Here is a 27100-nt window from a genome sequence, read left to right as displayed (position 1 = left end):
GAGGGTCTCAGTTCAGTGGATGAGAGTTTATAGCCAACACCACCAAAGTACAGATGAATTAAGACAAGCTGGAAAATAAGTTTTTGCTAGGATGCAGCAACCTGCAATTTGATTCATACATTCATGCTTTTTTATTTATGATGTGAATATTGAAGGACAGAATATACTGTGTACTTCAAAATGATTGTGTGAACTTATATTGGAAACAGAATGCTGGGTGGATGGCTGGTCTCATGAATTTCATAACACAATTGAGCAAAAGTGTCTCAAACCAAGACAAAAAGTACAGCATGAGAAAATTAATGGCATTACACAAGGGATGAAAATTAATCTGCTGATTAAAGAGATTTCAAAGCAATTAATATTTGTCTCTGTATGTATTTACTCTTTGACAACAGAGAGGAGCTAAAGTCCATCTTCAATGGTGCGAAGAAAATTTTAGCTTACCTCTTCCATTGGGATGACTTGAGCATATCCGCCCCCTGCTGCTCCACCTACGCAGCAAATGAAATGCTTATGTTACATTAGTAAAACTATTCTGAAGGAAGGCTTCAATAAACCATAAAAGAAGAAATGGAATGATGCAAAATTTCGAGTCTCTAATGAGATTCAGAAAACAAAGAGTATCCCTCCAAGCATGGATGGGAAATATTGAGATAGATTTCAGAGGCAGCAAACTGAAAGTGTGGATGTATGGGTGAAAATGCACAAAAGTACACACTGAAAAGTCTACCCGCATACACATTGACACCCCGGTGTGGAAACAGTCTCAGCTATATTTCTATGAAATAGATAATCACCCACATGATAGAGCTGTCTGCATATCTTGAAAGTCTACAAAAATTATTATGCACCATACTCTCTGGACATGCCTTTAAAATCAAAGAAACAGAACAACTCTAAAACACACGAATATTTCACCGGTTTCCTTTAGCCAAAACAGTCCAGAAGCTATATGATAAAGTACTGTATAATATGAAAGAATGAGTACCTTTAACACCAAATGTAGGTCCTTGAGAAGGCTGCCTCAGGCAGGCAAATGAATTTACTTTAAGGTGGGCTGTCAGAGCCTGAACGAGGCCAATTGTCACAGTGCTCTTTCCTTCTCCAAGTGGGGTTGGTGTAATCCTAACAACACCGGAGGATGAAATGTATAAAATCAATAGGCCTGCTGACATCGGTTTTACTATGAGTATGGAAAAGCTACCAATGCAAGCCAAATAAAAATTAACAGTATAATCCATTTCAACTAAACGATGCTATTATAAAACAGGCAATTTACATCTGTTACACTAACTTTGGTTGACATCCCATGGTATCAGCCTGCTTATGGAACAGGCTTCCTCTCCTGCCATGGGATTTTGTCCTTCTTTGCTTCCCCCAGGGCCCTCATGTACTCCCAAAATCTGCTCAAGAGTTGGGAAACCCATTGGAGCACATTTGGGGGTGGTGCATGGGGCTACAGCAGGGAGGAGTGGAAGGGGAAGTTCTATTGCATCTGCTTGCATGATATTGGATATCACCCAAATGTCAATACCTCTTCTGTTAAAGCAACTGACTTAAGAATGGGGAAAACAAATTGTTTTGGCAACTGTTCTGAATACCTGGAACATACACTGAATTCGGTATAGATTTACATGCAAGACCAAAGCCTCTCCAGCTTTCTTGAAAACCCATTCTTCAGCATTTAAGGGGAAATACAGTGAATAGGCTTATCAAGTGTTTAGTGAACCATTATTTCCTAACCTCTCCAAGCATGAATGGGGGGTGGGGATACATTTTGTATAAAAACCCACCACAAAAAACAAGCAGTGTGAACAATATGTTATAATAATAAATAAAGACATGTTAGTAAAGTGCAAATAATAATGCTTGCAAAAGCCTAAATCTACATGAGCCCTTGGGAGTTTTTAAACAGAGGGGAAGTATATTCATATGCTAGATAGGAGAAAGGAATAAGAACACTATTTGGCCTACCCTGCTCCCAACAATAAAGTAGAAAGAATATTTCTCCCATGTAGTTATATCCCACTGTCACAATTACAGCTGTGCAGCTGCATTCCTTATTTCAAGTTGTACATAGATACTTGCTAATCATGTTCGCCCTCAACAGTCGCTCTATTTTATCAAGGAACATCAGATATACAACCATCCAGATGTATGCTTTCCTAAAACATTTCACCTTTTAAAACAATGATCACAGACAGGGAAAGATAATCAAACAGAAGCAATTAAACAAATACCATATGAATTGAAATAAAATGTAACTAGGTATGGTTCTAGTAAGATTGATGGCAAGAGAACCACCATCGTATCCTTTTCTGATAGAGTTCTAATTTGAAAGTCTACAAGCTCAGTTTGAAGATAATGGGATGCACACTTGAACCACTAAGTGTGTCACATTCTGAACCAACATACCTAGAAATTATGGTGTAATTGGAATCAATAAAGTAAACTGAGATCACAATGGTTTAAAGAGAAAGAGAATTCAGCTAAGTTCTGATAAAAAATGAAGTTATATGGGTGATATGTTCCATCTCCTAATACATCAATGCTTGGTTAATTTCTATTCTGTCTTTTAAAAAACCACACCCTATATACACACACCTAAAGTTAAAGTATGATTAATGATTTTGAATTACCCTAGAAAGATTTCAAAACCAGCCAAACAATTCATCTGGGGCATCTCTCTCATCAGGCAGAGAAAATTCAAGTTAAAAACAAAACAAAATAAGATTACGTTTTCATTCACATCACTCCCACTCAGTTTCTAAGGGAAAAGCTTGCCAAGATATGCTATACTTAACTGTTTAAATCTGTGATACTTTAGTACTTGCAGTGAAATAAGTAGTTTATTAAAGGAATGTGACATTAAGGATTACATTTTCATTCCCAGGGACATACAAGTATTCATGCATATGCTAGCCAAAAGGGGTAACTCCTATAGCATGACCTCCTGAAGACTCTAGCTAGAAATCCACCTCTAATTAGAAACATCTTTCCTTCAACATTAGAAACTATGCAAAAGGTCCAGCTGTCCTCTGTATGCTACGATCACTTCTGGTGAGAGATAGTCTGAAATATTTGTTTTATAGATTATCATCTTTCAAAAAAAATAATAATTGCGTATTTTGCCCCCACAGTTGCTATGAAATAATGTGTTCTGCCTATTCTCTCTTAGCTGCAGCAGAACACAAACTCTCAAAGGCATAAAGCTTTTAACTATGATCACTGGTGCCAAGAGGACTGACCAGTTTTCTTTTCCAGCCCATCTAGTACCATGAAATATGTTGTTTGCCAGAAGCCAATCGTGGATTTTGAACCTGGAGGCTTGGCGATGTTGTGGATCCAGTTTGTGAACTATCAGCACCAAGGACCCAAACAGAAGTAGTGTTAAAATGCACACGTTGTCTATGGAAGCGTGTCCAGAAATCTCTCCTTCCACTGGCACATGAGTCAGTATATAAAAAAGCACCATGGTGTAAATGGTGTAAGAGACATGACAGACGTGGAAGCTAGATATGGGGCTATTTGCATCAGTAGCCACATAGCAGAACACATAGTCTCATTCCATAATTTGGGCAAAGAGAGAAATTGACTGGTCTGCAAGAGCTACCTAAAGACCCTGGAGTAACAGGGTCAATGAGAAAGCCTATTTTTGTGAGCTATTATTTGAATGTTCTGTTACTTCAGACAGACAGTGAGAGAACAGTTCATGCTGTCCTGAATATTTATTAAGAAATAACCCTTTTCTGAAATACAATTGTTTCTACTGAATTCTTTGCTATCTGACAATGTGAGCTCATAGAATGTTGCCAATCTGCTCTCTGTGGAAAAACACACACGTTCTACTATATTTTAATTAAAAAACAATGAAACTTTCAAATTGTAAGGGCATTTTCTCATTTTGTAAACTGGATATGTAAGGCAGTGGAGGACTAGAAAGTAGTTAATATAGTATTCTGAATCTATTAGGACACTTCAAAGGAGAATATGGAAATAAGTTGAATTCCTCTCACTTTTCCTTTGGTTTAAAACAGATTTGCCAAGGGCTTAATTTGAAAGAAGCCCTTTCTAAAAATGGACTAGCAAGCTAAACTAAGTCTTTGGCAGTTTTTCTTTTACAATTCATATAGTCAGTGTCCTAAAATATTTTAACCTTTTAAAGAAGTGAAGCCTAGAAGAATCTCTCTCCTAACCCGATTGCTAAACGTTATTCCTATTCTGCTATCACTTGCCCTAGATTTATTTTATTCATAAAACTATTTATTTACCATTTTAACATAACACACATGAAAGCAGTTTACAGTAATATCTATATATAATAGAAACACATACAAATTTAAAATCAGAAACCATCAACTTGTATTTATGGAAAAATGTATTTTTAATGGCCAGCATAAACATGGTAGAATAACTGTTTTAAAAACAGGAAGCAGAGAACAGGAAGAAGATGGAGGGCTGTAAAAAGTGGAGATCCAAAGGATAGGTATTGGGGCCTGTGCTTTTTAACTTATTTATAAATTATCTAGAATTAGGGATGAGCAGTGAGGTAGCCAAATGATAACAAATTGTTCAATTTGACAGAGGTCTATAAGACTGTACATGGTAAGAAGAAAGTAGATAAGTATAAGTTTTTCTCTCATAATACTGGAACCTGGAGCTGAATGTTGAAAAGTTCAGGACAGACCAATGAAAGTACTTTTCATGCAGCATAGGAGAAAGGGAAAATTTGTGAAAATCATCTCTTTCTCCACTCCAATGTTTAGTTCATGGAAGTTCCACTGAATGAAAGAGCCTTCAAGCAAGACTCAAATGGATAGAACCCAATGTACTTAAAGCTACTTAGCAGAACAGTCATAATTCAGAGCAGTGAGACAGGATAGGTGGATTCATGGCTTAAAATGGAGAAAGGTGAAACATATAAGAACACCACCTGGTATACTCCACTAAGTCTGAAAGCAGAACTGCATAGCATCTGCTGCTAATCCCCAGAATAATTGGAGAGAAAATAAGCCCTGTGCTGATGTATATTTGCAAAGGGCTTATCAATTACACAGGGCACTTAAGATGGAAACAAGCATTGTTATTTTAATTCCTTCTATTCTAAAAATAATTTATACTTTTTCTTGAGTAGTTCCCCATCCCCATACCTATTTTCCCCCCAAATATAAATGGACTACAAGAAGAGAGAGAGGGAGAATATTTTTAAGTGTTGTGGCCTTAAAATCTGGAAAAATACATATTAAATAAGTTGAAGTGCAAGTTGGGAGGGTTTAGTAAGAAAATGAAACAAAATACTTCTTACCCAGCAACCAGCACATATTTTCCATCTGGTTGATCTTTTAACCTTTCCAGCAGGGACAGACGTACTTTGGCTTTGGTTTGGCCATAGATTTCAATTTCATCTGCAAGCAATCCTATCTCCCTAGCAAGGGCATCAACAGCTTTTGGGTTCTGTCCTCGGGAAATCTCAATATCACTGCAAAGGAAAACAAATTAGAGCCAGGAGATCTCTGTCAGCTTAGATGGTCATAAGCAAGGAGGCAGATGGCAGCAAAAAAATACTGAGAACAACAGAGTTACTATTGGCATGTCATGGTCCTCTCGCTCATTCATTTTATTTTGTGAAGCACCCTGAGATCTACAATGAAGGGCAGGATATAGATTTAATTAATAAATAATAAATAAAATTGCAAACTTATACTGCAATCTTACGCATGTATGTTTACTCAAAAGTAAGCCCTGTAGGGCTTCCTCCAAATAAATCATATGACTGAGATAAAATAAATTATAAAACATTAATACTACCATTTTGGAAATGTCTTAATATATAGAGGTGGCTAAATCTAATTGTAAATGAAGGGCCAGAACTCAGTTGTAGCAATTATGGGGTCTGTGAAAGAGAGACAGGAAGAGTGTGAGAGAGTAAAAGAGAGAGAGATGAGGATGATAATGATAATGATTTATTAAATTTATATACTGCCCTTCATCACAAGATCTCAGAGAGAGAAGGAAGGAAGGAATTGAGGAAGGAAGGGGACTGAGTCACACACGCATATATTAATAATATTCTACTCTTTAGAAAAGACCCTACAATGCTTTCACATTTCCTTAGGCATAAATCTCTTGGCTGATTGATATTTATAAAGGGAAACCCAGGGATTCATATATTTGAACTTGGGAGACAGATGCTAACACACACACACACACACACACACACACTGTGCTGTTGCTCCCCCATTAGGTAGTATAACTGGGCAGATACAAAGCAGATACCTAACCAAACGAGGAAATGCGGTGGGGAGAACAACAAAATGCAAAAACGAGCCAAGGCAAGGATATTGTATTTGTGTCAAGCTTCATAGAGGGCATACTGTAGTCAGGATAATGTGAATCGTATCAGTTGTGCTCGACATGGATACAAAGAAGAGCTTTGCTTGTCCAGAAGATTACAAGGCAATCTTCCATTTTTAGAAGGCATCAGACTACTGTAAATGTAAATACTGCTGGGAGGAAAAAAGCTTCAATGATTCACTAGGAGGTTTTTCCATCTCTGCTACAAAATCATCTCAAGCCGTCTTCCCTTGCAGCAATTACTTTCATTCTGCCTGCCCTCAGCATGAGCTACTGCTATATGATGTTTCACATGAAAAAGCTGTGTGCTGGTAACAGCAGGATTCCAATGAACTGGTAGCAATAGATGGAATCATAATTGTTCACCTTCCAACACTGAATCCCTTCAACTTGATACAGGGGGATTCATAAGGGCTCAAACTGGGTAAATGCTGGATGGCCAAGGTGCGTTGGAAAAGCCCTGAACACTCTTCCTTCCTGGCTCCTCAATGACAAACTCAACATATTAGGAAGACATTTAGCCCTGGCATATTTCATTTTAAAATATACATAGCTAGAAGGGGACGTAGCAAGCTGAACTGGGATCATGGGGCAAGGAAGCATTAAGCTTTTGCCCCCACCCCCAGTTTGGAACTGCCTCCACACTTGGCATTCAAAATGGGAAGGAAGGCCCCATGGGTACCGCCTGCTTTCTGCTTAGCACAGCTGGGGCCAGGTAAGGACTGAGTGACAGCACAAAAGCATCAGCAACAGTGTAACTTTGTTTTGGTCACCGTCACACTTCTTTACACAAGGCAAGATGCAGTTACGTCATGCACTGGCAAGCTCTTGGAAGTAGATATATTGCAAGTCAAGTATTTATGCCTAGCTGTTGCAGTCTGCAATGTTTGCCAGAGTGTTTTAGATAGCAAGTGTTACCAGATGTTAAATGTGTCAATGTATTCAAGAATAACTGCAATGTGCTCTTTAAGGATTCAGTCGCCCCCCACTATCCTCTGCACCGATACACTGAAGTGAAAATGGACCGATGCTTCAGTGTTGGTTAAGCCAAGCAGGTATGTGCCTCATGGGAGCCCCATGCAAGAACATGACTGAAGCACAACAAATATGCAGAGAGCTTGCACCTACTTTAAGAATTTTATTATTGAGTATTTTGGGGAGGAAACCCTGCAGATGTTACAGTAATATCTTTGGAAATAACTCTAATTATTACTCCGAGTTCAGAGAGAGCCTAAGACAGATGTTCACAGTTTCAATTTGCATGTTGCTTTCTTGTCACTTTTCAAAGAATGACTCATCTGTTTTACTATAATACAGCATATTATTGAATGAGGATACTTTATATCTTCCATCTGTCCACCAATGTTTCATTTGTGTGTAAAATAAACAGTTATGTAGTTCCAATAGCCAAACAGAAATCCTACAAATCATAAAATATTTACATGTATTTTAACCTAACCCATAACACAATATACACGTTGACCTAATTTAAGGGTTTTTTGGTTTTTTTAATTGTCTCCTCCCTGCCCGTTTTGGCATGCTGGAGAATGCATTTATTGGATCTGTGAAAATTTAAAGATATTGAATCTTTTTCCTATAGCCATCTGGAAATGTTCTGTTCTGTTAGAAGCCTCAAACGCTAGAACTCAAATTGGTTGTAAGAACATTAAACAAAACAAAACAAACAGCCCGAATACACACACACATACTCTCTCTCTCTCTCTCTCTCTCTCTCTCTCTCTCTCTCTCTCTCTCTCTCTCTCTCACACACACACACACACACACACACACACAATATTAAGGCATATTAAAAAAAATGGGGGGAGAAAATGTTATTTTGTCAAAAAAATAATAAAGGCAATTTATGCACAACTCCTCTAGAGGTGTGGGACAAATTATGAACACTCTCACCCATCACCACACAGGTGTGTATGCACAGCCCTGACTTTGCTTCCATCCCACCCTGCCCCAGCAAGCTGTAGTGATGCTGAGATCAGGAAGGCAGCTCCATTCCACCTCATAGCCACTACTGATGAACAGCAGCCTGAGCTTCTTAGAGGAAGGGATGAATTTTTAAAAACCCACAGGCTATTTAATAAATAAATAGTGTTGGCAAACAACTTACAAAACTGACCACTTTGGGGTCAGAAAAGACTGGGCTTAGTTTAATACTTGAACCACTTGTTTGAAAGCAATGCCCTATGCTTCTTAACTTTGTACCCAGGCACTACAAATAGTTTGCCATTGCTTTCACTTTAACTTTCAATTCTTTGGTATTAATATTAATTTTCCATCTATACCGTAAGTCACGCTTACAATATTCCTGCATTTGCAGGCAGTTGGGCCAGCTGACCTTCAGAGTACCTTCCATCTCTGCAAATTGTATGATTCTATGTAGCTGAAAAGTGGGATAGAAATAGTTTAAATACATACAAACATACCTGGGAACGGGCGAAAGGGGTTGCAGCTTTAAGCAGCGAAGATTCCAGCTCTTATACTGTTGGGTCTGTATCCACTGCTCACTGATCTTTACAAAGTTCTTTTTCGAAATTGAAAGGGGGGGAAAGATTGTAATATACAGTTGGAAACCCATATTCTGTTTCTTACACTTTTCAAGTCCATTTCCTGTTTTCATAAACTTTGGGGTATGAAGGAGGGGGATTTTGTTGTGGGAAATGCCTAATCAGGGATTGTGTTCCATGAGTTCCCTGTGTCCCACACTGTACACTCCATCTGCATTCTAGGTTCTAAAATTAATTTTGCAATTGTGCATGCACACTTTGCCATTGTTTTCAGTTTGCAAATTTTTCCTTATAGATTGCTAATGCATACTACTAGTACATGTGCACATTGATTAATTCACAGTACAAAAAGAACTCCTGCTCATGAGCCTGTGGGACTGTCTTATTTTCTCTCTCTTGCATTTCAAGGGCCCAAAAGGTAGTACATAGTCTTACAAACCTGCATGCACATTGCCATTGCCAGCTGACCTACATCCTCACTCAGAGGGGAGTCACTGCTCCCAGCTGACTGTTCGCCAGACGCATTTTGTCCTGCAAAATATTTTTTGAAAATAATCACATAAATTAATCGGGAAAGACAATTAGAACTATGCAGAGAGAAGATGACTTGACATCATTAGCAAAATTGCCAATAACTGTAAGGATTTTAATCCCTTCAGTATTTTCAGTTGGAAAGATCCTAAAAATAGTAAAATGGCAAATATAAAGCAAGATTAACTGTAGCTACCTGCCAGGTTTTGATCTCAAAAGATGTGCACATAACAAAAGGAGTAACCACCAGCATATGAAGCTACCTCAAGCAGCTGTCACACAGTAGCTATAATATATGCCTCACCCCTTCTAATAATATTTTTAGGAAGTTTGACAGACAGTTTACATAGTGAATCCCTAAAATTAACACTGACTAAGGAAAGAAGGTTCATAACCAAACATTGCTATGGAAAGTTCCGTAAAATGTTCGGAAGCCCTTACAATAATTTGAGAAAAACATTATGAAAAAACAACAACTCATAGTCTTTTCCAATACATTTTTCATTGTCAATAATCCCCTATACAACACCAGATGTTGTACAACATTCTAGTGCAAATGTATTACATTTATGATCTACAGTATTCTGATTTCATTAAGATCACTTTCAGGCATCAGCTGATGCTGCAATCTTCAAATGATTTTTAAAAAGACATTGACTTTGTGATAACTTGCTCTCTGAGAAGATGAGCTTCTCCATTATACTGTGACTACAGTGAATATGAAGTTACTACAGCACAGTATCAGTGAACCTGAATACCAAAACCAATAATTAACCTTAAGGAAATTAAAAAATGAGTAGTTCTCTTTTCAAGCCCAAGATGGAGAGAGAGGAAAAAAACATGCCTGGCTTGCAGCAGCAGTCAACAGGAATGGCCAGTTGGTACCCAGTAGCAAAGAATAGGCAACAGGACAACCATTTTGTTGAGCACAAATAATGCTGACCTGGAACTGTCCATTAATTTCCTCCTAAACATTCATAATTCCATATTTTTACCATCATTTCCAGTATCAGTTAGTCAGTCATTCTATCTATCTATTTATAAACTGCTTAATGTTTTAAAAATCTCTGAGCAGTGTGAGTCCAGTTCTTTTATGCCACTATGAAATGAGTTAATACAACAGGGAGGGCTTACAACTTTGCACAGAAGAAAAAAAAATTAAGGGAACAATTAACTGTTCACTTTCAGGTGTACGTGGTGAATGAGTTACCAGTGTAAGGAGGTTACTGTGGTTTTACCACATCACAGCTATATAATTTCTATAGCTCTTACCTTTCATGCAAGGAACTAACATATAGCAAAATATAAAATAGCATCAAATAAAAAAGAAGGAGTCAACAAAAAGAAATGACAAAATTGTTCAATGGTAACTTTTTACTCCAAGCAGCATTTTCACTGTTATGGTCTCACAGACTATAAGCAGGGCATTCTTATAGAATGAAATAACACCAGGCAACTTTTAAAAATATAAAATAAGAAAGAATTTAATATACATATAAAAATTAAAAGGAAAGGAAAGGAAACATGCAGATTCTTTGGTGCTATGGTTTCTGTCAGGTAAAAGCAATAGGTGCATCAATAACTATATTGCAATTAAACTATGCGCATTCTTTCTATCAGAGGTATGTGTTTAATACAGATGCACACATTTAATACATATACTTCCCCCCACAAAACAATAAATATATATTTAAAAACAATAAATAAGCAGAGTGCTTCTGCTGTTCTTTCCAGGCTATTCCAGGAGACAGCCTATTACAAAAACATATGCCCCAAGGCACACGGACATTGTGCAGGCAGTAAACAAAACATATTTCTTTTATTAAAATCTTGTGACTCCTCTTTTTTTACCCCTGTATGTTCATTCTGACACTGAAATATGTAGGTAAACATTCATGTGTGTTATTGGTAGGCACAGTCTGCACTGGAACAGTACAGACTGCATTTCTGAGTTGATCCGGACAATTTAAGTTTTCTGTACCAACCAAAAACTGATAGGGATAAGGTGGAAGAAGGGATAAAAATATGAGTGGACACAAATACATTAGCTATTCAACACTGCACAGCTTGAAAGGAACTCACCCCATAAAATGTCACGTGAACAATCCACACTGGTCATCTCAGGTTTCATCCAAGTAGCTGGAATCTCTTTAGGTTTGGCACTACCCACTATCACCATATCAGCACCATGAAGCTAGGAGATGGGCATGGAGAGAAATGTCGTACAAATAAAGCATTAGCTAACAATAAAATGTACTAGATTGTGTTGTCAGAATGACACCTAACGTGCTGTGTGGATGCTATGCTTAAACCATTGTGATCAGGTGAATCCTCCTCTTCCTGGCCCTACAGCCTCCCAAAATCCACTCCACAGGGAACAAATGTTCAGTCCAAGAATAAATTATTCACCTCTTCCACCTGGCAAGATTTTTAGTGTACCAATGCAATGGCTCAAACAGTTCCCCACACTGCAGATGTTCTGAGGCAAGGTATGTCCTTCATCAAAATTAATGCAAGCAATGTGCCACTTGCAGACGAAGAACTGTTTGGCAGATGCTTGAGTGGATGTGAAAAGGTCCCAATGGGACTCAGATTGTGTCATTGTTCTAGGGACATTGTTTCCCCCGTATGATTTAAATGGAGTGAATGTGTTCAAAATTAAAAGAATTAGAAAGGTATATCCAGTACACTTAAATGTAAAACTAAATTGGAGGTGTAAAGACCCATTCAATAATCAAGTTCATCTCCTTGCAAATGCACCATATGGTTTCCAAACAGACAGTGAACTCAATACAAAACAGATGCTACATATAATTGCAGCCAAATACTATCGAATATGCAGGGAAGTGCTCACATACTTCCCAAGGCTAACTAGTTAAGTTGTAAAATGAGGTTTGAGAAACTATTATTGAAATCAATGGCAAAGAATGAAGAAATGTCATATGAAACAATCACTTAGGCGAAGATCTCCAAAGACTCACTCTCAAAAGCGTAACCCATTCTAGCTGGCATTTTCTTCCTCCAATCTGGGGGAGATTAACACCAACAAATACTTTGAAACTTTAGCTTGTAGCAGCACACAAGCTAATTTCAACGAGCTTTTTTATTGATGAAGGCTTAGAAGACCCACCCATTCCCCAGATAAAAAACCTAAACCCTAAAATAACAGTAATACAAGCACTTTAAGCCAAAATACAATGATAACGTAACTGCAAATGTCACACAATTGGAAACCCTGCTTATGAAGAGATAAATATTACTTTTCCCTGCAGTTGGAATCAATATCTACAAAATTACACCAGAACACCCCACTATCAAATTAAAAATGTATAGTTAAGATATTAATGGGTTGTTTGGGGTGTTAAGGGAGGGGTAGTACCTCTGGTGGGGGACACGTGCTCCTCCTGGGGTAGTTTGCTCACTTTTGGCTCCCACCCTGCACTCACCTGTGGCTCCTAGAAGCCGTCAGCATGTGACAGCGGCCACACCCCGGGAAAGGCTTCAACTGGCCAGCTAAACCCGGCAAGGGTAGCTGATGGGCCTCAAACCCTTGGTGAGTTAGGGACTTCCCCTGCCTGCAAAGACAGGCTCTGGAGGATTGAGCAGATGTGACCAATAGTGAGTCCAATGGTCAAGATGGTGGTTTCCGCATGTGCTGTAGAGGGAAGTGAGGGACAGAAGGGGCTCATCAACCTGGAAAGGTAGCCCCTCTAGGAGAAGGAAAACTCTGATCCTAAACCTCCACTGCCTTGCAGGATATCTTCAGAAGAAAAGGCTGAGGAGCAAACCCTACCCAAATCCGGAGTGGAGTCCCTTCTTAATCTAACACACATTTATGTTGGAGTTCATAGTATATGTGCAGCTTGGCAAATGAACAATTAGTGTTTTGACTATAGGCTAGGGAGACAGAGCACGGAAGAAATTTGCCTGGAGATAAGAAGACCTAGTAACACGTCGGTGGTTGGCTGAGGTCTCTCATATAGGCAGCATGACCTACGACATCGTTTGGCTAGTTAGGAGTATTCTGGAGTGCTTGGAGAGTGATGAGGTTTGTGTCTGTATATAGTAACTTGTATATAGCTTGTGAGTTTACTGCCATATATATATACTACAAAATCAAGCTACTAGTCCTCAGCTTTGTTCCTGATTGTCTCCATTGTTGCCTAGGAAAAGCTGCACTACTCTGCTAAGTTGTGCATCACTGAAGAAGTTAAGAAGTGAAGAGACTGGTCCTAGTAGCATGTGAAAGGACTTCAGAAAGTGCTCACAGGCTTCGGAGTCTTATCAGTCTTGTATGCCTCCTTCAAGCAACTCCTGCAGCCCAGCTGGTGCCAAACATATTGCTCTGCTTTCCTTTTTGGACCACATCAGAGAAAGCTGAGAGGGGGGTTTTGTTGTCTGGGCAGCCCAGGACCTCTTTACACACTGCCCAGGCTTGCGCCTTGGCAGGTCACTTTGGTGCTTCTACAGCAATGGTTTGACTTCACCCCGAAAGGTGCACTCCATTGTCTCTGGCAACAAATGGATGCCCACAACAAGGGTACAATAAGGGCATGTGTTAGCTAAGAATGATGTGGACTATAGGTGGAATATAATTTCAATTTAATTTTCTCTCCACAAGGAATACATTATGTATGTTTGTCAAATAGCCATTAACAGCATTTCCCCTGCTAGTAAAAGGGTAAGAGCACATGATTCAATGCCATGGAAAATTATTGTTATTACAAGGCAGTATCTAACAGTGACTTTGTGTTCTGCTTTTGCAAAAGAAAAGAAGAGTCTACTCTATAGGATCTCAGTCTTTGCCATCACCTGCTATCACATCATACTTTTCATAAACATATAAAGTTATTTTTCTACCAACAGGATTATTGATAATCAGTTTGCTTCATGAACACAGTTCATCATCCCCTCCCTCCCAAGGCCAGCTGAATGAATCACTGATTTTTTATTCAGGAAGCACAAATTTAAATATTCCCTGGCGTTATGTGATTGAAGTATCTGAAAAGCAAATATTGTCCAAACACTGCAGTGTCTGCAAGTTTTCTACATAAATTTTAAGAGAGATAATAGGCAAGCACATCTTACCTAAAACATTTGCTATTAAATGTCTCCCTTCTTAATCAAACACACATTTATGATGAATTGGCATTTAATAAACAGTTGCTCTTTGTATTTTGCCATCTCTGATCAAGTAAGAATTCGGGGGGGAGGCACTCCTCCTCTGTTTAAAGACCATGCAAGCCTTAAGGCAGCTGTGCCAAGACAAATGGTCATAACTAAAATCAAGTTGATCTGTAAGTTAAAGAAATATGACTTGGGTGTCCAGTCCACCAAAATCAAAGGAAATGAAGAGAAATAAAATAAAATGATAGATGGCTACAAAATAATCTCAAGGCCAAATTACACATTACACATGAGATGTGTGATAGAATCTTTCATTGTTCCCCTTCTTCTTTAAGGCAGTCACAAGGGCCTCCAAATTTGATCATAACAATGGGAGAGTTTTAAGCTTTTCTCCTGCACTGTTTCCATGACCTAAGTATTCCCCCCCAATGAAAGCTGCTTTTCCTTGTGGTGGGGGGATATCACGGTAATCCAATCTTGTTGAAGGTGGATAATTGCCAAGTACACTTTTTCAAATATGTATTTTCCCATTGCATTTTTTGCTGATGCTCTGTCTTTGGAGGCCAGCAGAGATTTAACATTTGCTCATCCCTGCAAGAGCACACAGTCCATTTTTCCAGCACTACGGCTATCAAACTCAAATTTGGCACTAGTCATGGTTAATGCTCACTATATTTGCTGTTAAGGAAGACTGAGAAGCAAACTGGTTTTCAAAACCCAACAGCTGACAGGAATGGTGCTTGTAATCTGACAGTGTACTCTTGAACGATTATTAAAGGATTGAGAACAATGTGTGTATACTGGAGCTTGTGAAGCTCACAAATACTCTTGGCACTCTTCTAGTCAACCCTCAAGATTTGTTATTCTAAAGAGCACTAAACTCACACAACTTATAGAACAATGTGGGAGAACAATTCACAATGTGGGACCAATGTAGCTAATATTTTTTTTAAAAAAACATGTTTTATAGATTTATAGCACTACTTCTTAGTAGGATAGGATGATAATTCTCATTTCCCTTCAATATATGTAAACCATTCTAATGGTTTACAGTGGTACCTTGTTCTCGAACTTAATCCATTCTGGGAGTCCGTTCAACTCCCGAAACCCTTCGGAAACCAAGGTGTGGCTTGTGGTTGGCTGCAGGAGCTTCCTGCACTCAAATTGAAGCCACGTCAGACATTCAGCTTCCAAAAAAGTTTCGCAAACCGGAACACTTACTTCTGGGTTTGTGGCATTCAGGAGCCGATTTGTCCGGGAGCCAAGCTGTTTGAATAACAAGGTACCACTGTACTTGGATTTCACGTGATCCAAATGTTTTGGGTCTCCTATAGGTTTCACTATATAGTCATACCTCCATTTACGTAACCCTATGGTTACGTAAACTTTGGGATGCGCACACGGCAAATCCAGAAGTATGTTACCAGGTTTCACTGCGCGCATGCACAGAAGCGGTCCTCAGGTTGCGGAAACCTTGGGATCCAACCGAACCTCCGGCACAGATGCTGTCCGCAACCGGAGGCACTACTGTACTTAAAAAGAATGGCTCTGTTCCTGAAAGCAAGTAATCTATCTTTAAGAACCAAGGAGATATTATTTGCTTGACAATGCAACTCCGGCTTATGAAATCTATTCTGACTAGTTTTTAAGTATCTGAGGGCACTGAGCCAATTCAAAAGTATTCCATTTTGTAGGGGAAACTGTGTGTGTGTGTGTGTGTGTGTGTGTGTGTGTGTGAAAGAGAGAGAGAGAGATTATATTATATAAACACATACATACACAAGCAGGGCACTTCCCAAGTAGATTTCAGGCAACAGCAAACTGGATTAAATTGCAAAATTAATTGGCAAGTCACCGACTTTCTGCTACCTGATTCTTGAATTTTGTCTTCCCATCAAAATTAAGTTGTAGGATTTTATAGAAAATTTACTATGATTATGAGAAAGCATTTGGACAGAAATAGTTGTTTTCATAATAAAAATAATAAGATAAAGGAGAATGGGAGTGATTGCAATTTATTCCCTGGATGGTCTGTTTGAATTAATGAGGATTCCTCTATATGAGTTGCACAACCTATTGGGTTTTTTTTTAATGCAGTTGCACAAAAAATGGACACAAAATTCAAAAATGAAATATCAATAAAACTGCATGGTGTAAGGGCAAATAAGACAAAGTCAAAATCTCTAAAATCAGAGAGGCTGTTTTACCATTGTGGATGAAGTTTATGCTTTTTAAACTTCTGTCCATCACTTAAAGCATGTAAAATGTTGCTGTAACATCAACAGCTGTAAAAACAGTGCCTTGCCAAAGGAGAAATGTGTTAGCATCACAGCTGCTTTGCTTAGGGAAAACATACTTTGCGTTTTGAGTATTGAATCCAAAAGATGAACTGCAAAGTCCAAAAGATGAACTCCCATGTAAAACTTTTTTACTTGGCTTGACTTGGCTGCCACCTTCTGGGAATGTCTATGAAACATTGGGAAACTTGAGCACAGAATATAAAGATGACGAGCAAGCTGTCAAGTTATAAATAATTCAACATGAGCACACTGAAATACCAGCAAAATAACATGAAGCAACAAACATCAGCAATCAGTCAAATTAAATATAAAACACTCTAAAGAGCATGGCAATGGTGGGAAATTTCAGAGACGGCTTTTATGCATTTAATTAGTTCCACAGTCAACAGAATTCTGCCAGTAGGATAAAGCAGGGGCAAAATTAGGCTTTATATCACCCAGCTCAACAATGCAGTTTGGCACACACCCCACACACATTTGTGTACACACACAAACAGAGGCTGGAAGCCTCAATGGCGCCCCTCTGGAGGCTTCAACCGACGCAAAAATCCCAGCTAGCTCCCCTGTAGCTATGGCTCTGAATAAAGGGAATATGTGCTTCTGTCCCAAAGCCTGTTACAATATTTCTCCCTCCCTCCTTCCCTGACTTTACACAGAATGAAATCAAGAGCAGATCTTAGGCTCACATGCTTCCACCACCTCTGACCCTGAATAGAATGCAACACAACAAACTTGTCTTTCCCATGCTTATCTGAACACAGGGTCTCCTCTAACTCTGGATATTAAAACCCCTCTTTTATAGCAATTTGAACATGCAGGTTGAGGTGAGCGCCCACGCTTAGAAATCTATTGTGCTGCCTGGATCAGAAGTTATATTTATAAGGAAAGGCAGGAGAGTATGTGGGAAGGCTAGAGAACATGAAAGCTTGTTCTAAATATCACTATGTGTAGAGGATAGGACAGAAACCAAACAGGTCATTGTGCTAAGGAATGCAAAGAAAAATAAATGAGTGAAGTTTATTTAGTGAACAAAAGTTCTTGGAATATATATATATATATATATATATATATATATATATATATATATATGCAGGTTTTGGTGTCTTCGGGTATCTTCCCGTGTAAGAGTTGGGGTGTCTAGGCGACGTTTCGACGAGGTCTCACTCGTCATCTTCAGGCTGGTGCTTTCGGCTTCTTGTTACTAGTACTTGTTACTTCTGTTCTAGTAACAAGAAGCCGAAAGCACCAGCCTGAAGATGACGAGTGAGACCTCGTCGAAACGTCGCCTAGACACCCCAACTCTTACACGGGAAGATACCCGAAGACACCAAAACCTGCATTCCTGTACCCGTGAAAATCTACGAAAGCATATATATATATATATATATATATATCACACAGTATATAAAAATAAATGAACCTGGGGTCTTGCTAAGCAGTAAACGTGAGAAAAAGTATGAAGCATTTGGTATATTTACCATGGTCTCAAGCTGCTTCATTTTCCACATGCAACTCATAGTCATGACCCCTTTTCTTTGAAGAAGGCACTGCAAAGAGACTTCTAAAGGTCCTTGAACTCCCAAAAGTAACACCTTTTTTCCATCTAGGGTAGTACGTGCTGGATAGGAGAAGATAACAGTTGCTCCAATTAGTTACACTGCTAGCAAACTGTACTGGGGAAACAAGTGAACTACAGACATTAATACAGCAGCTTGCCCCCTTCCCCCTGCCCCGCAACAATCTCTCATATGGAAAATGTTACAATTTTAAAACCTTGAATAGGGCCGCATTATGCTCCAGAAACTTTTCTGATGACCAAGACCATCATGTAAGCAGGACAGAAAGATATTTTATCAACTCTGACAGATTAATGGACAGAAGAAAGTTTCATGTATTCATAAAAGGAATGACAGTCTTGGCTTGAGTAGCTGAGATGTTGATGGCATCTTGCTAAATTAAATAAGCTTGCATATGTTGCTAATCTAGGTAAAGGTAAAGGGACCCCTGACCGTTAGGTCCAGTCGTGTCCGACTCTGGGGTTGCGGCGCTCATCTCACTTTATTGGCTGAGGGAGCAGGCGTCATGTGGCTAGCATGACTAAGCCGCTTCTGGCGAACCAGAACAGCACACGGAAATGCTGTTTACCTTCCCGCTGGAGTGGTACCTGTTTATCTACTTGCACTTTGTGCTTTCAAACTGCTAGGTTGGCAGGAGCAGGGACCGAACAACGGGAGCTCACCCCATTGCGGGGATTCAAACTGCTGACCTTCCGATCAGCAAGCCCTAGGCTTTGTGGTTTAAACCACAGCGTCACCCATTGCTAATCTATCCAGTTTTAATTAGATCCAGATCCACACAGACTCAAATGCATCTGACATTCCTTTGCTTACACACCTTGCCGACAAAGCCGTTTCCCTTCCCGGGGAAATGAAGTTGTGGGCTGGTTGCGAGCTAGCCCCATGTGCCGAGAGCATAGCTAGTCCCTGCGTCACAGGGAGTCCCCGGCCATGTCACCCTTAGGCCGACCAATCTGGTCAATCAGGGGGTGTGGCTTGCTCCATTTAAGCAGCCCGTGGCCGGAGACTCGCCCCTTTTTCCTGGTTCCCACTCAAACAGTTCTTCAGCATAAATTGACACCTGAGGTCATTCCATCAACTCTCTCCTTTAACTTTCCATAACCCCAGTGACAAAACATAATACCTTCCTTCCTATTTGAAATTGCGGGGTGGGTTTTAGGAAATCTAGTTCCTCTTTCTGCCTTCTATCGTAAGCATATGCATTATGAGTTATTAACATACCATATTCAGAAAGTAAAAAATTAATTTTAAAATGTGAGTAAATGCCCACTGCAGTGTTACCACACCAGCAAATGTCACTTCAGTAACTGCAACCCCTAGAAATCTCAGTCACCTCAGTAACTGACCACTATAAACCTTTTGCTGCAACTTGTCCTACTTCTGCAATTTCACCAGGCGTTGCTCACACACTTGTGAGGATATTTTCACCATCATAAGGTCCCAAAACCTGCTTTAAAATGTCACAACTGAAGTAGACATTCTTAGGAACCTGAATTCTCTGACCAATTAATTACACACTTCATGGTTTTTCTGCATTTCCACAGTTAAAGCAACCAGAAGGCTTTGCTCATTTTAATGTAGGTCTATATACATATCATATTATTATGGCCTTGCATGACAGAGTCACTGTTTTTACAGGGAGAAACCATTATCTGACCTGGCCAGATTAGTCACTGCATGGCTGAGCTAGCATGTGAACATATTAAGCACTGTTGCTGAATATAATAAATAACAAACAATTACTTGTACCTAGTTTTTCCAGAAGCTTGACCACAGCACTAGCAGTGGGGGGAATCACACATCCAATCATGTCTCCATGCACCAACCTTGCCAAGTTAAAATCTGTTACTCTGCAATTAAAAATATAGAGGAGGGGGGAGAGAAAGTGAGAGACAGCATGTGCATGTAAAAATATAGAAATAAATGCTCATTCATTAGCACACATAAACTATAACAGGGTGGTGTAAGCTAGAGTACATGCTCATGAAAAACTATAGCTTTATTAACCCATTTTCTCTCTGCAGCAGTGTACCTGCACCCACTGAATGTGCATAAATGCTTCCACTATATTTTGGAATTGCCATTACCAATTTGGTTTGAAACAGAACATCACTTCCAGAGAAACTTTGTCCCCTTGCCTCTAAATAGTTAATAAAATTCTCACTTCCTCATCTGTTACAAATTAAATATCTGCTTATACTCAGGTCAGTTCTCCTGGATTTTTTTCAAAGTAAATGAAATGAATAATAGCTTTGAATAATAGCTTAGGCAATTAGACTCCATAAAGGCTAAAAACAAGAAAGTAGATCACAATTTGTCAGGCCAAACTGGAACATACTTAAATTAAATCCTTTATCTATCAAAGCCAAATTAATGGATGCCTTATATATTTTGCTGTCAAATTATTTTCAAAATTAGGAACTGGGAATTATGCCTAGGCTAGGATAAGGATTAAATTAAAACCCATTTTCTTTTGTTTTAAGAAAACAGTCAGCCGTGTTAATGCTCAAAGGCATGCATTTACAGCTGTTGCAAACTAGGTGGGTGGGTGGCACCTCAGACAGGGCTGGGTGTGGCCTAGAAAACATATAGGTTTGCTTCGTACATTAAGATAAATATACTCATTGACTGCATTCATATGTCACAGTAACCCAATGATAAACAGTTCACCATGAATGCAGAGATTATGCCCACTTTGCTCCCCCTTGCTAATGAGCAGGCATCGCAAACCATAATCCTTGGCTTAGCAGTACATTTGGACAGAGCCATCATGGTTTATTTCACTTCCACAAGCCACAATGGTCAAGCCAAGAACTAACTTTGGCTTCAGAACATAGTTGCGCAAAACAAATGACAATCTCCAGTTTGGATGTAGTGCTAAGTCAAGGATCATGGTTTGTTGCTCCCACTTGCTAGAACAGGAGCAATCTCCGCATTCACAGCAAACCATTAACCATGACATACACTGACATGCAAATATGCACTTCAAACCACACATTCATTCATTTGTCATTTTTGATACAGATTATTACAAATGTATTAAAAACGAAATGAAGTAAGCAAAGTTAATAAATATTTCCGACTGCAGGGGGAGTGGGGAATCAGCAAGTCATCTCCCTTCCCTTTCACTGGTGGCAGCAACATCTGGATCCAAGCCCATATGAATCCACATTTTCTGGAGACTGAATAGCATTTAACTTGCCCATTCACATCTTTCTCTGGTTTTACAGCATTCAATATTTTGCTTGTGTATGACTCTTTACTGAGGCGAAGGAGAAGACCATGAATTTTAGGATTCTCATTGAGCTTTACAATTTCATCTATAACCTAGAAAATAATAGAAGGTTAAGAAATCAGGATTTAAAAATGATCAGCTTGAAGGACATGATCAAATATTAGAATTTTAATATATAATGAAAATTGGATCATTTATAAATGGAATCAGACATGATGTTTCGCTTGCAGAAACTGAAAGAATATAGCAAAAGTACACTCACTATTATGATCGTGTGTTGCTGTAAAAGTCCACCTTTGGGCACTTGAACACTGCTCTATCATTCGAAATGTATACTAACTGCTACATCCCACAATACAGTTGTGAGTCAGTACTATAGTAGTCTAAAGATACCACAATAGGCTGAAGATGGGTGGGAGCTGGTCAAGTAGGGGATCGCAGCACAGACACAGATATACAGTATTTCTAGAACTAGAAGGAACCCGCAACAACCCACAAGGGAAGGACATGGTCGCAGGCCAACTGCAAATTTATTATTTGAAACATGCCATTTATTAAGTGAAAATGAGACAACAAATATAAAAACATCATCATGGCAAGGAAGAATGTCAAACATATAATGCTTCCAAAATGTGGGCATACAATTTTAACGGGGTGGATTATTTTTACCACATAGGCGAATGTCTTCTATTTGTTCTGTGGAATTTTCTGCACTTAAGAACAATACATGGAGAAGAAGCTTGTCCCATAGTCAGTGGGAACAGTGTGTCTCATGAAAACAGCTCTAGGAATAGCTCCAGGAAGGGGAAATAGGTTTCTAAGGTCAAGATAAGGTGGTAGGATTGGCAGGGGTGGCAACCTCCCCTCCACCCACTCTGCCTCCTCTCCTCCCACCTTCTTTGTAGCTCCTGCAACCACCACTAGCTGCTTTTGCTTCTCTCCCTCATACCCCCACCAGCACAATGTCTCTCCTTTCTCAGAGCATGAGAAACTGTGGGATGACCAGGCAAGATAGCATCAAAGAGCTTTGTAGAAGTTTTACATTCTTCTCCATTGTTAGAAGATTTGTTGATATTGTAAGTGTAGGTTATGACAGCTACTTAGGTAGGAATACTGTAATAACTGCAGACTGAAAGCTCATCCTTATTAATATTCTATTGGTAATGGTCTTACCATCCAATATAACATACTGTAACTAAACATAGCAGATTTCTTATTGAAATAATGTCTGGGTAAGAAACCTGCAGTCAAACAGCAGGCAGCCCTCAACAGTACACAGCTCAAGTTTTCAGAGATAATGTAAATCTGTAGGCAAATGCAACACACAATATATTATTAACAGGGGTGAGCTGAGGACTGAAGACTATCAATCTCAACTTTGAATTCCTTTGTTATTTTTAGAAAGAGCCATGCTATCCTTAACTACTTCAACGGGACTAAACATGTAATCAACAAGACTCCAACTCATGCCTACTCAGAAGTACGTTCTACCGAATACAATGGGTCTTACTCCTAGGTAACTGGGGTTACCTCTGAGTAAACATTCCTTAGGAATAAGAGAGAGCTATTGTGCTTGTGTCCTGTTTTTAGGCTTCCCAAATGCAGGGCTGTTCTTATGGGTATTCAGTTGCAAAACTAAGTGTACTTACTCACAAGGATGTAGTCCTCTGCACACTTACACTGAAGTACACCCTACTGAACTTGTGGACTTATTTCTCAGATGCATAAACTCAGGCAGGACACTTCAATGAAATTTGCAAGTATATGTGCTTTGGATCATACTATTAGGCAGCTTACAGGCATGTACCATAGGCAGTGCTTGGGTGGAAAAACACACATATAAAGATTTTTGCTTGTATTTCAAGAAGCACCACTGGAAGGAGGTGGGCAGAAGCATTTTGTGGCCCCTTCTTCTCCTGTCAGCCCTTCAAACTATATATCTATAACTATATAACTATATAACCTTTAAAAGATATCTAAAGGCAGACCTGCATAGGGAAGCTTTTTAAAGCTTAATGCTTTGGTATGTTTTTATATATGTTGGAAGCTACCCAAAGTGGCTGGGGCAACCCAGTCAGATGGGTGGGGTACATATAAATTGTTGTTGTTGTTTGTTAAGCCTCCTGAATGTGATGGGCTATGATGCAGAGCGAATAAGAAGAAAGTGAGAGATCATCTCATGGAAGGTGTCTCTACATAAATTTTCAGCAAGCCTTCCCACACCACAGCCCAGCCCAGCTCATCCAGGAGGACCCTCAAACTTCAGGTAAAGCCTTTGGAAGCTGTTGGGGGAAAGGAGGGGTAGGAAAGCCAACAACCCTCTTCTATGAGCTTTTTTCTGAATTCAATCAATTAGCCATTCAGCACTACTGCATCTGGGGAAGCCCTAAATTCATAAATTATTACCTCATGTTCAGTATAGTTGCGAGGGAGACAAATATGAACAAGGTTCAGGCCAATCTGCAAAGAAAAATGGGGAAAAAATATTTGCTATAAAGCCCAATAATTTCTCAGTTTAATTTGGAAGAAACAAGTATCTCCATACTCTCACCTCTTCAGCAATGTTTTTGATAAGTTCTTGCCCCAGATCATCATCGCCAACCTTGAAGGGATTAAAGAAAAGTAAAAAAAGAACTGTAACAAGTTAGGAATGGTGTCAAAGAAAATGAGACTGTAAACAATTTGTAACTAAAGAAAAAATCAATACTTGATGAGAAATTTGCAACTGGGTAAGAAATATGATTTACTGAACTGAATGGAAACGGGGAGTTTCTTAACATTACCAGGAGTATGTTGCACAATCAAGCACCTTTGGGCAAATTCTTGGCACTGAGTAGCTTGGCTTTGCAAGCCCTATTCCCAGTTGTTAAAAAACCTATCCCTGATGCTTGCATATTCTTGTGGTTATATAGAAGTGAAGCAATCCCTGACAAGATACAAATGGAAACATACTAGCTTGGCTTCCCAGAACACTCCATAGAAAATTAGAGTACTGGGAAGCAGTACAGAGGATTATAGTGTCCGGCATGTTTTCAGGATGCCAGTAGCCTTATTGCAAGAAGTCACATCGGTGGGTTGCTTTGTACAGAATACCGTATTTTCCGCCCTATAGGACACACATTTTCCCCTCCAAAAATGAAGGGGAAATCTGTGTGTGTCCTATGGGGCGAATGCAGGCTTTCGCTGAAGCTTGGAAAGCGAGAGGGGTCGGTGCGCACCGACCCCTCTCGCTCTCCAGGCTTCAGGAAGCTATCAGCAAGCCTGGGGAGCCCGCAGGAGTTCCCGCAGGGCTCCCTAGGCTGCGGATAGCAGCCTGCTTCCCGGAGCGCGGGGAGCGCTGAAGCAGAGTGCATCGGGCAGACATCGGCCAGCCCCACAAGCTCGGGAGACAGCGGGGAGGCGGAGCGCCACCATCCTGCTGTTCCCCGACCTGGTTTGGATTCCCTGACTTGGTTTTGGGGGGGAAATAAATAATAATTATAATAATAATAATTTTTTATTTATACCCCGCCCTCCCCAGCCAAGGCCGGGCTCAGAGCGGCTTACAAGCAATAATAAAAACAAGATGAGTGATTACAACTTAAAAACAAAAATAAAATACAACATTAAAATAATGGAACATTAAAATATTAAAATGGAGCCTCATTGCAGGAGAAGGAAAAGAAAAAAGAAAAAGGGGGCGGAGGGAATCAAATTGGCTCCAATCCAAAGGCCAGGCGGAACAACTCTGTCTTACAGGCCCTGCGGAAAGAGATCAGATCCTGCAGGGCCCTGGTCTCATGAGACAGAGCGTTCCACCAAGTTGGGGCCAGTGCTGAAAAGGCCCTGGCTCTGGTTGAAGCCAATCTAACTTCCTTAGGGCCTGGGACCACTAGGGTGTTGTTATTTATGGACCTTGAGGCTCTCCGTGGGGCATACCAGGCGAGGCGGTCCGATAGGTACGAGGGTCCTAGGCCGTGAAGGGCTTTAAAGGTCAAAAGCAGCACCTTAAATCTGACCCTGTACTCCACCGGGAGCCAGTGCAGCTTGAAAAGCACTGGATGAATATGCTCCCATGGCAGAGACCCTGTGAGGAGCCTCGCTGCAGCATTCTGTACCCGCTGGAGTTTCTGGGACAGCTTCAAGGGCAGCCCCGCGTAGAGCGAGTTACAGTAGTCAAGCCTGGAGATGACTGTCGCATGGATCACTGTGGCCAGGTCGGGGCGGGAAAGGTAAGGGACCAATAAATAAATTCCTTTATTTCCCCCCAAAAAAACTAGGTGCATCCTATGGGCCGGTGCATCCTATGAGATGAAATTTACGGTAGTTATTTAGTTATAAAATCCAGTTTTCAGTAAGAAACCAATGTTTTAATTTGGACTACTCTTTCACCCTCAGCCCAATTCATCTCATATCAGGTTGTTGGAAAGATAAAAATGAGATAGGCCACGTATTCCACTGTGAGCTCCTTTGAGGAAGGGCAAAGTATGAATATTTGAGAGTAGTAAAGGTAATATCTCCCGAAGGTTAGATATTGAACAATCCTCTTACTTGGGAGTGGGTGAGTTGATATCCAGTGTAGCCCCAGAAGAAGACATTCCACTTGTGCCAATTTCCCTGCTCAAGCTTCACCTCAGGATGCTGGAGAGCCTCCCTGTCCTCAGAACTTAGCAAATTACAGTTCCCAAGATCCAATACAGGGAAGCCATGACAACTGAAGTAGTGTAAGAGTGCTTTCATAGAATTGCAGCATTAGAAGGGACCCTGAGGATCATCTAGTCTAACTCCCTGCAATGCAGGAATATGCAGCTGGCCCATATGGGGATCAAACCCATGACCTTGGCATTATCAGCACCTCACTCTAACCAACTGAGCTAATGTATGGTGCAGATGTGACCAAGATTTTCAGAAGCTGTAGCAGGAAGATCATACAAGAAGATTTTTATTTAGGGGAAGTAACATTAAAGATTGTGAAATGGAAAAGTTAAGTCCAGCAGAAATATGGTTTCAATAGCTTCTACTACTGGCCATGTTGGGGATGATGGGGTTTGTAGTTTAGCAACATCTGGAGGCCAAAGGTTCCTCACACTATCAAATATACCCAATAATGCATTTATCTGGTTAAAAGTAGCTCTGCAGTTAAGAAGATGTTACGGTGTGCAAGATAAATAGCCATTCACAGATCTAGATCTGTTTTCATAAAGTACTGGTTTGTTGTTTCACTTCTGAAATCATCATCTATAGGGTTTTACCTGTACAACAGCAAGTGCAGGTTTAAATGTAGGATGCTGTCTCTGCAGTAAATTCAGGGCTTTCCTTGAACTCTCAATGATTTCACTTTAAAAAATAAAAATATGATCTGTATTAGTATATAATATAACTTTATTTCCATGATCTCACCAGCTAGCACATGATTACCCTTTCTGGATTACCCACGAAGACAATTGCTCATTTTGAGCATATCGCGAGCCA

General features: G+C 39.8%; 1 protein-coding gene and 1 long non-coding RNA gene across 2 annotated transcripts in view; one reads left to right on the top strand and one right to left on the bottom strand.

The window, feature by feature from the left end:
- The window catches only part of LOC308583372, a 444074-nt gene that overhangs the window by 47562 nt on the left and 369412 nt on the right, over positions 1–27100 (top strand). The window lies entirely within an intron of this gene.
- Positions 1–27100, bottom strand: part of MTHFD1L (methylenetetrahydrofolate dehydrogenase (NADP+ dependent) 1 like) — a 124321-nt gene that overhangs the window by 93913 nt on the left and 3308 nt on the right. Inside the window, exons 2-13 of the mRNA XM_081187198.1 lie at positions 26881–26965; positions 24201–24251; positions 24056–24109; positions 21617–21741; positions 20164–20264; positions 18316–18455; positions 11493–11604; positions 9319–9410; positions 8799–8896; positions 5309–5482; positions 992–1128; positions 448–494 (exon numbers count right to left, since the gene is read on the bottom strand). Of these exons, the coding sequence (XP_081043324.1) occupies positions 448–494; positions 992–1128; positions 5309–5482; positions 8799–8896; positions 9319–9410; positions 11493–11604; positions 18316–18455; positions 20164–20264; positions 21617–21741; positions 24056–24109; positions 24201–24251; positions 26881–26965 (1216 nt within the window). The remainder of the gene's footprint in view (positions 1–447; positions 495–991; positions 1129–5308; positions 5483–8798; positions 8897–9318; positions 9411–11492; positions 11605–18315; positions 18456–20163; positions 20265–21616; positions 21742–24055; positions 24110–24200; positions 24252–26880; positions 26966–27100) is intronic.

This window comes from Podarcis bocagei, assembly GCF_964188305.1.
Source record: "Podarcis bocagei genome assembly, chromosome: 3".
In the NCBI taxonomy this organism is placed as follows: domain Eukaryota; kingdom Metazoa; phylum Chordata; class Lepidosauria; order Squamata; family Lacertidae; genus Podarcis; species Podarcis bocagei.
The sequence above is the reverse complement of the archived record's forward strand: the minus strand, read 5'-3'. Positions and strand labels throughout refer to the sequence as shown.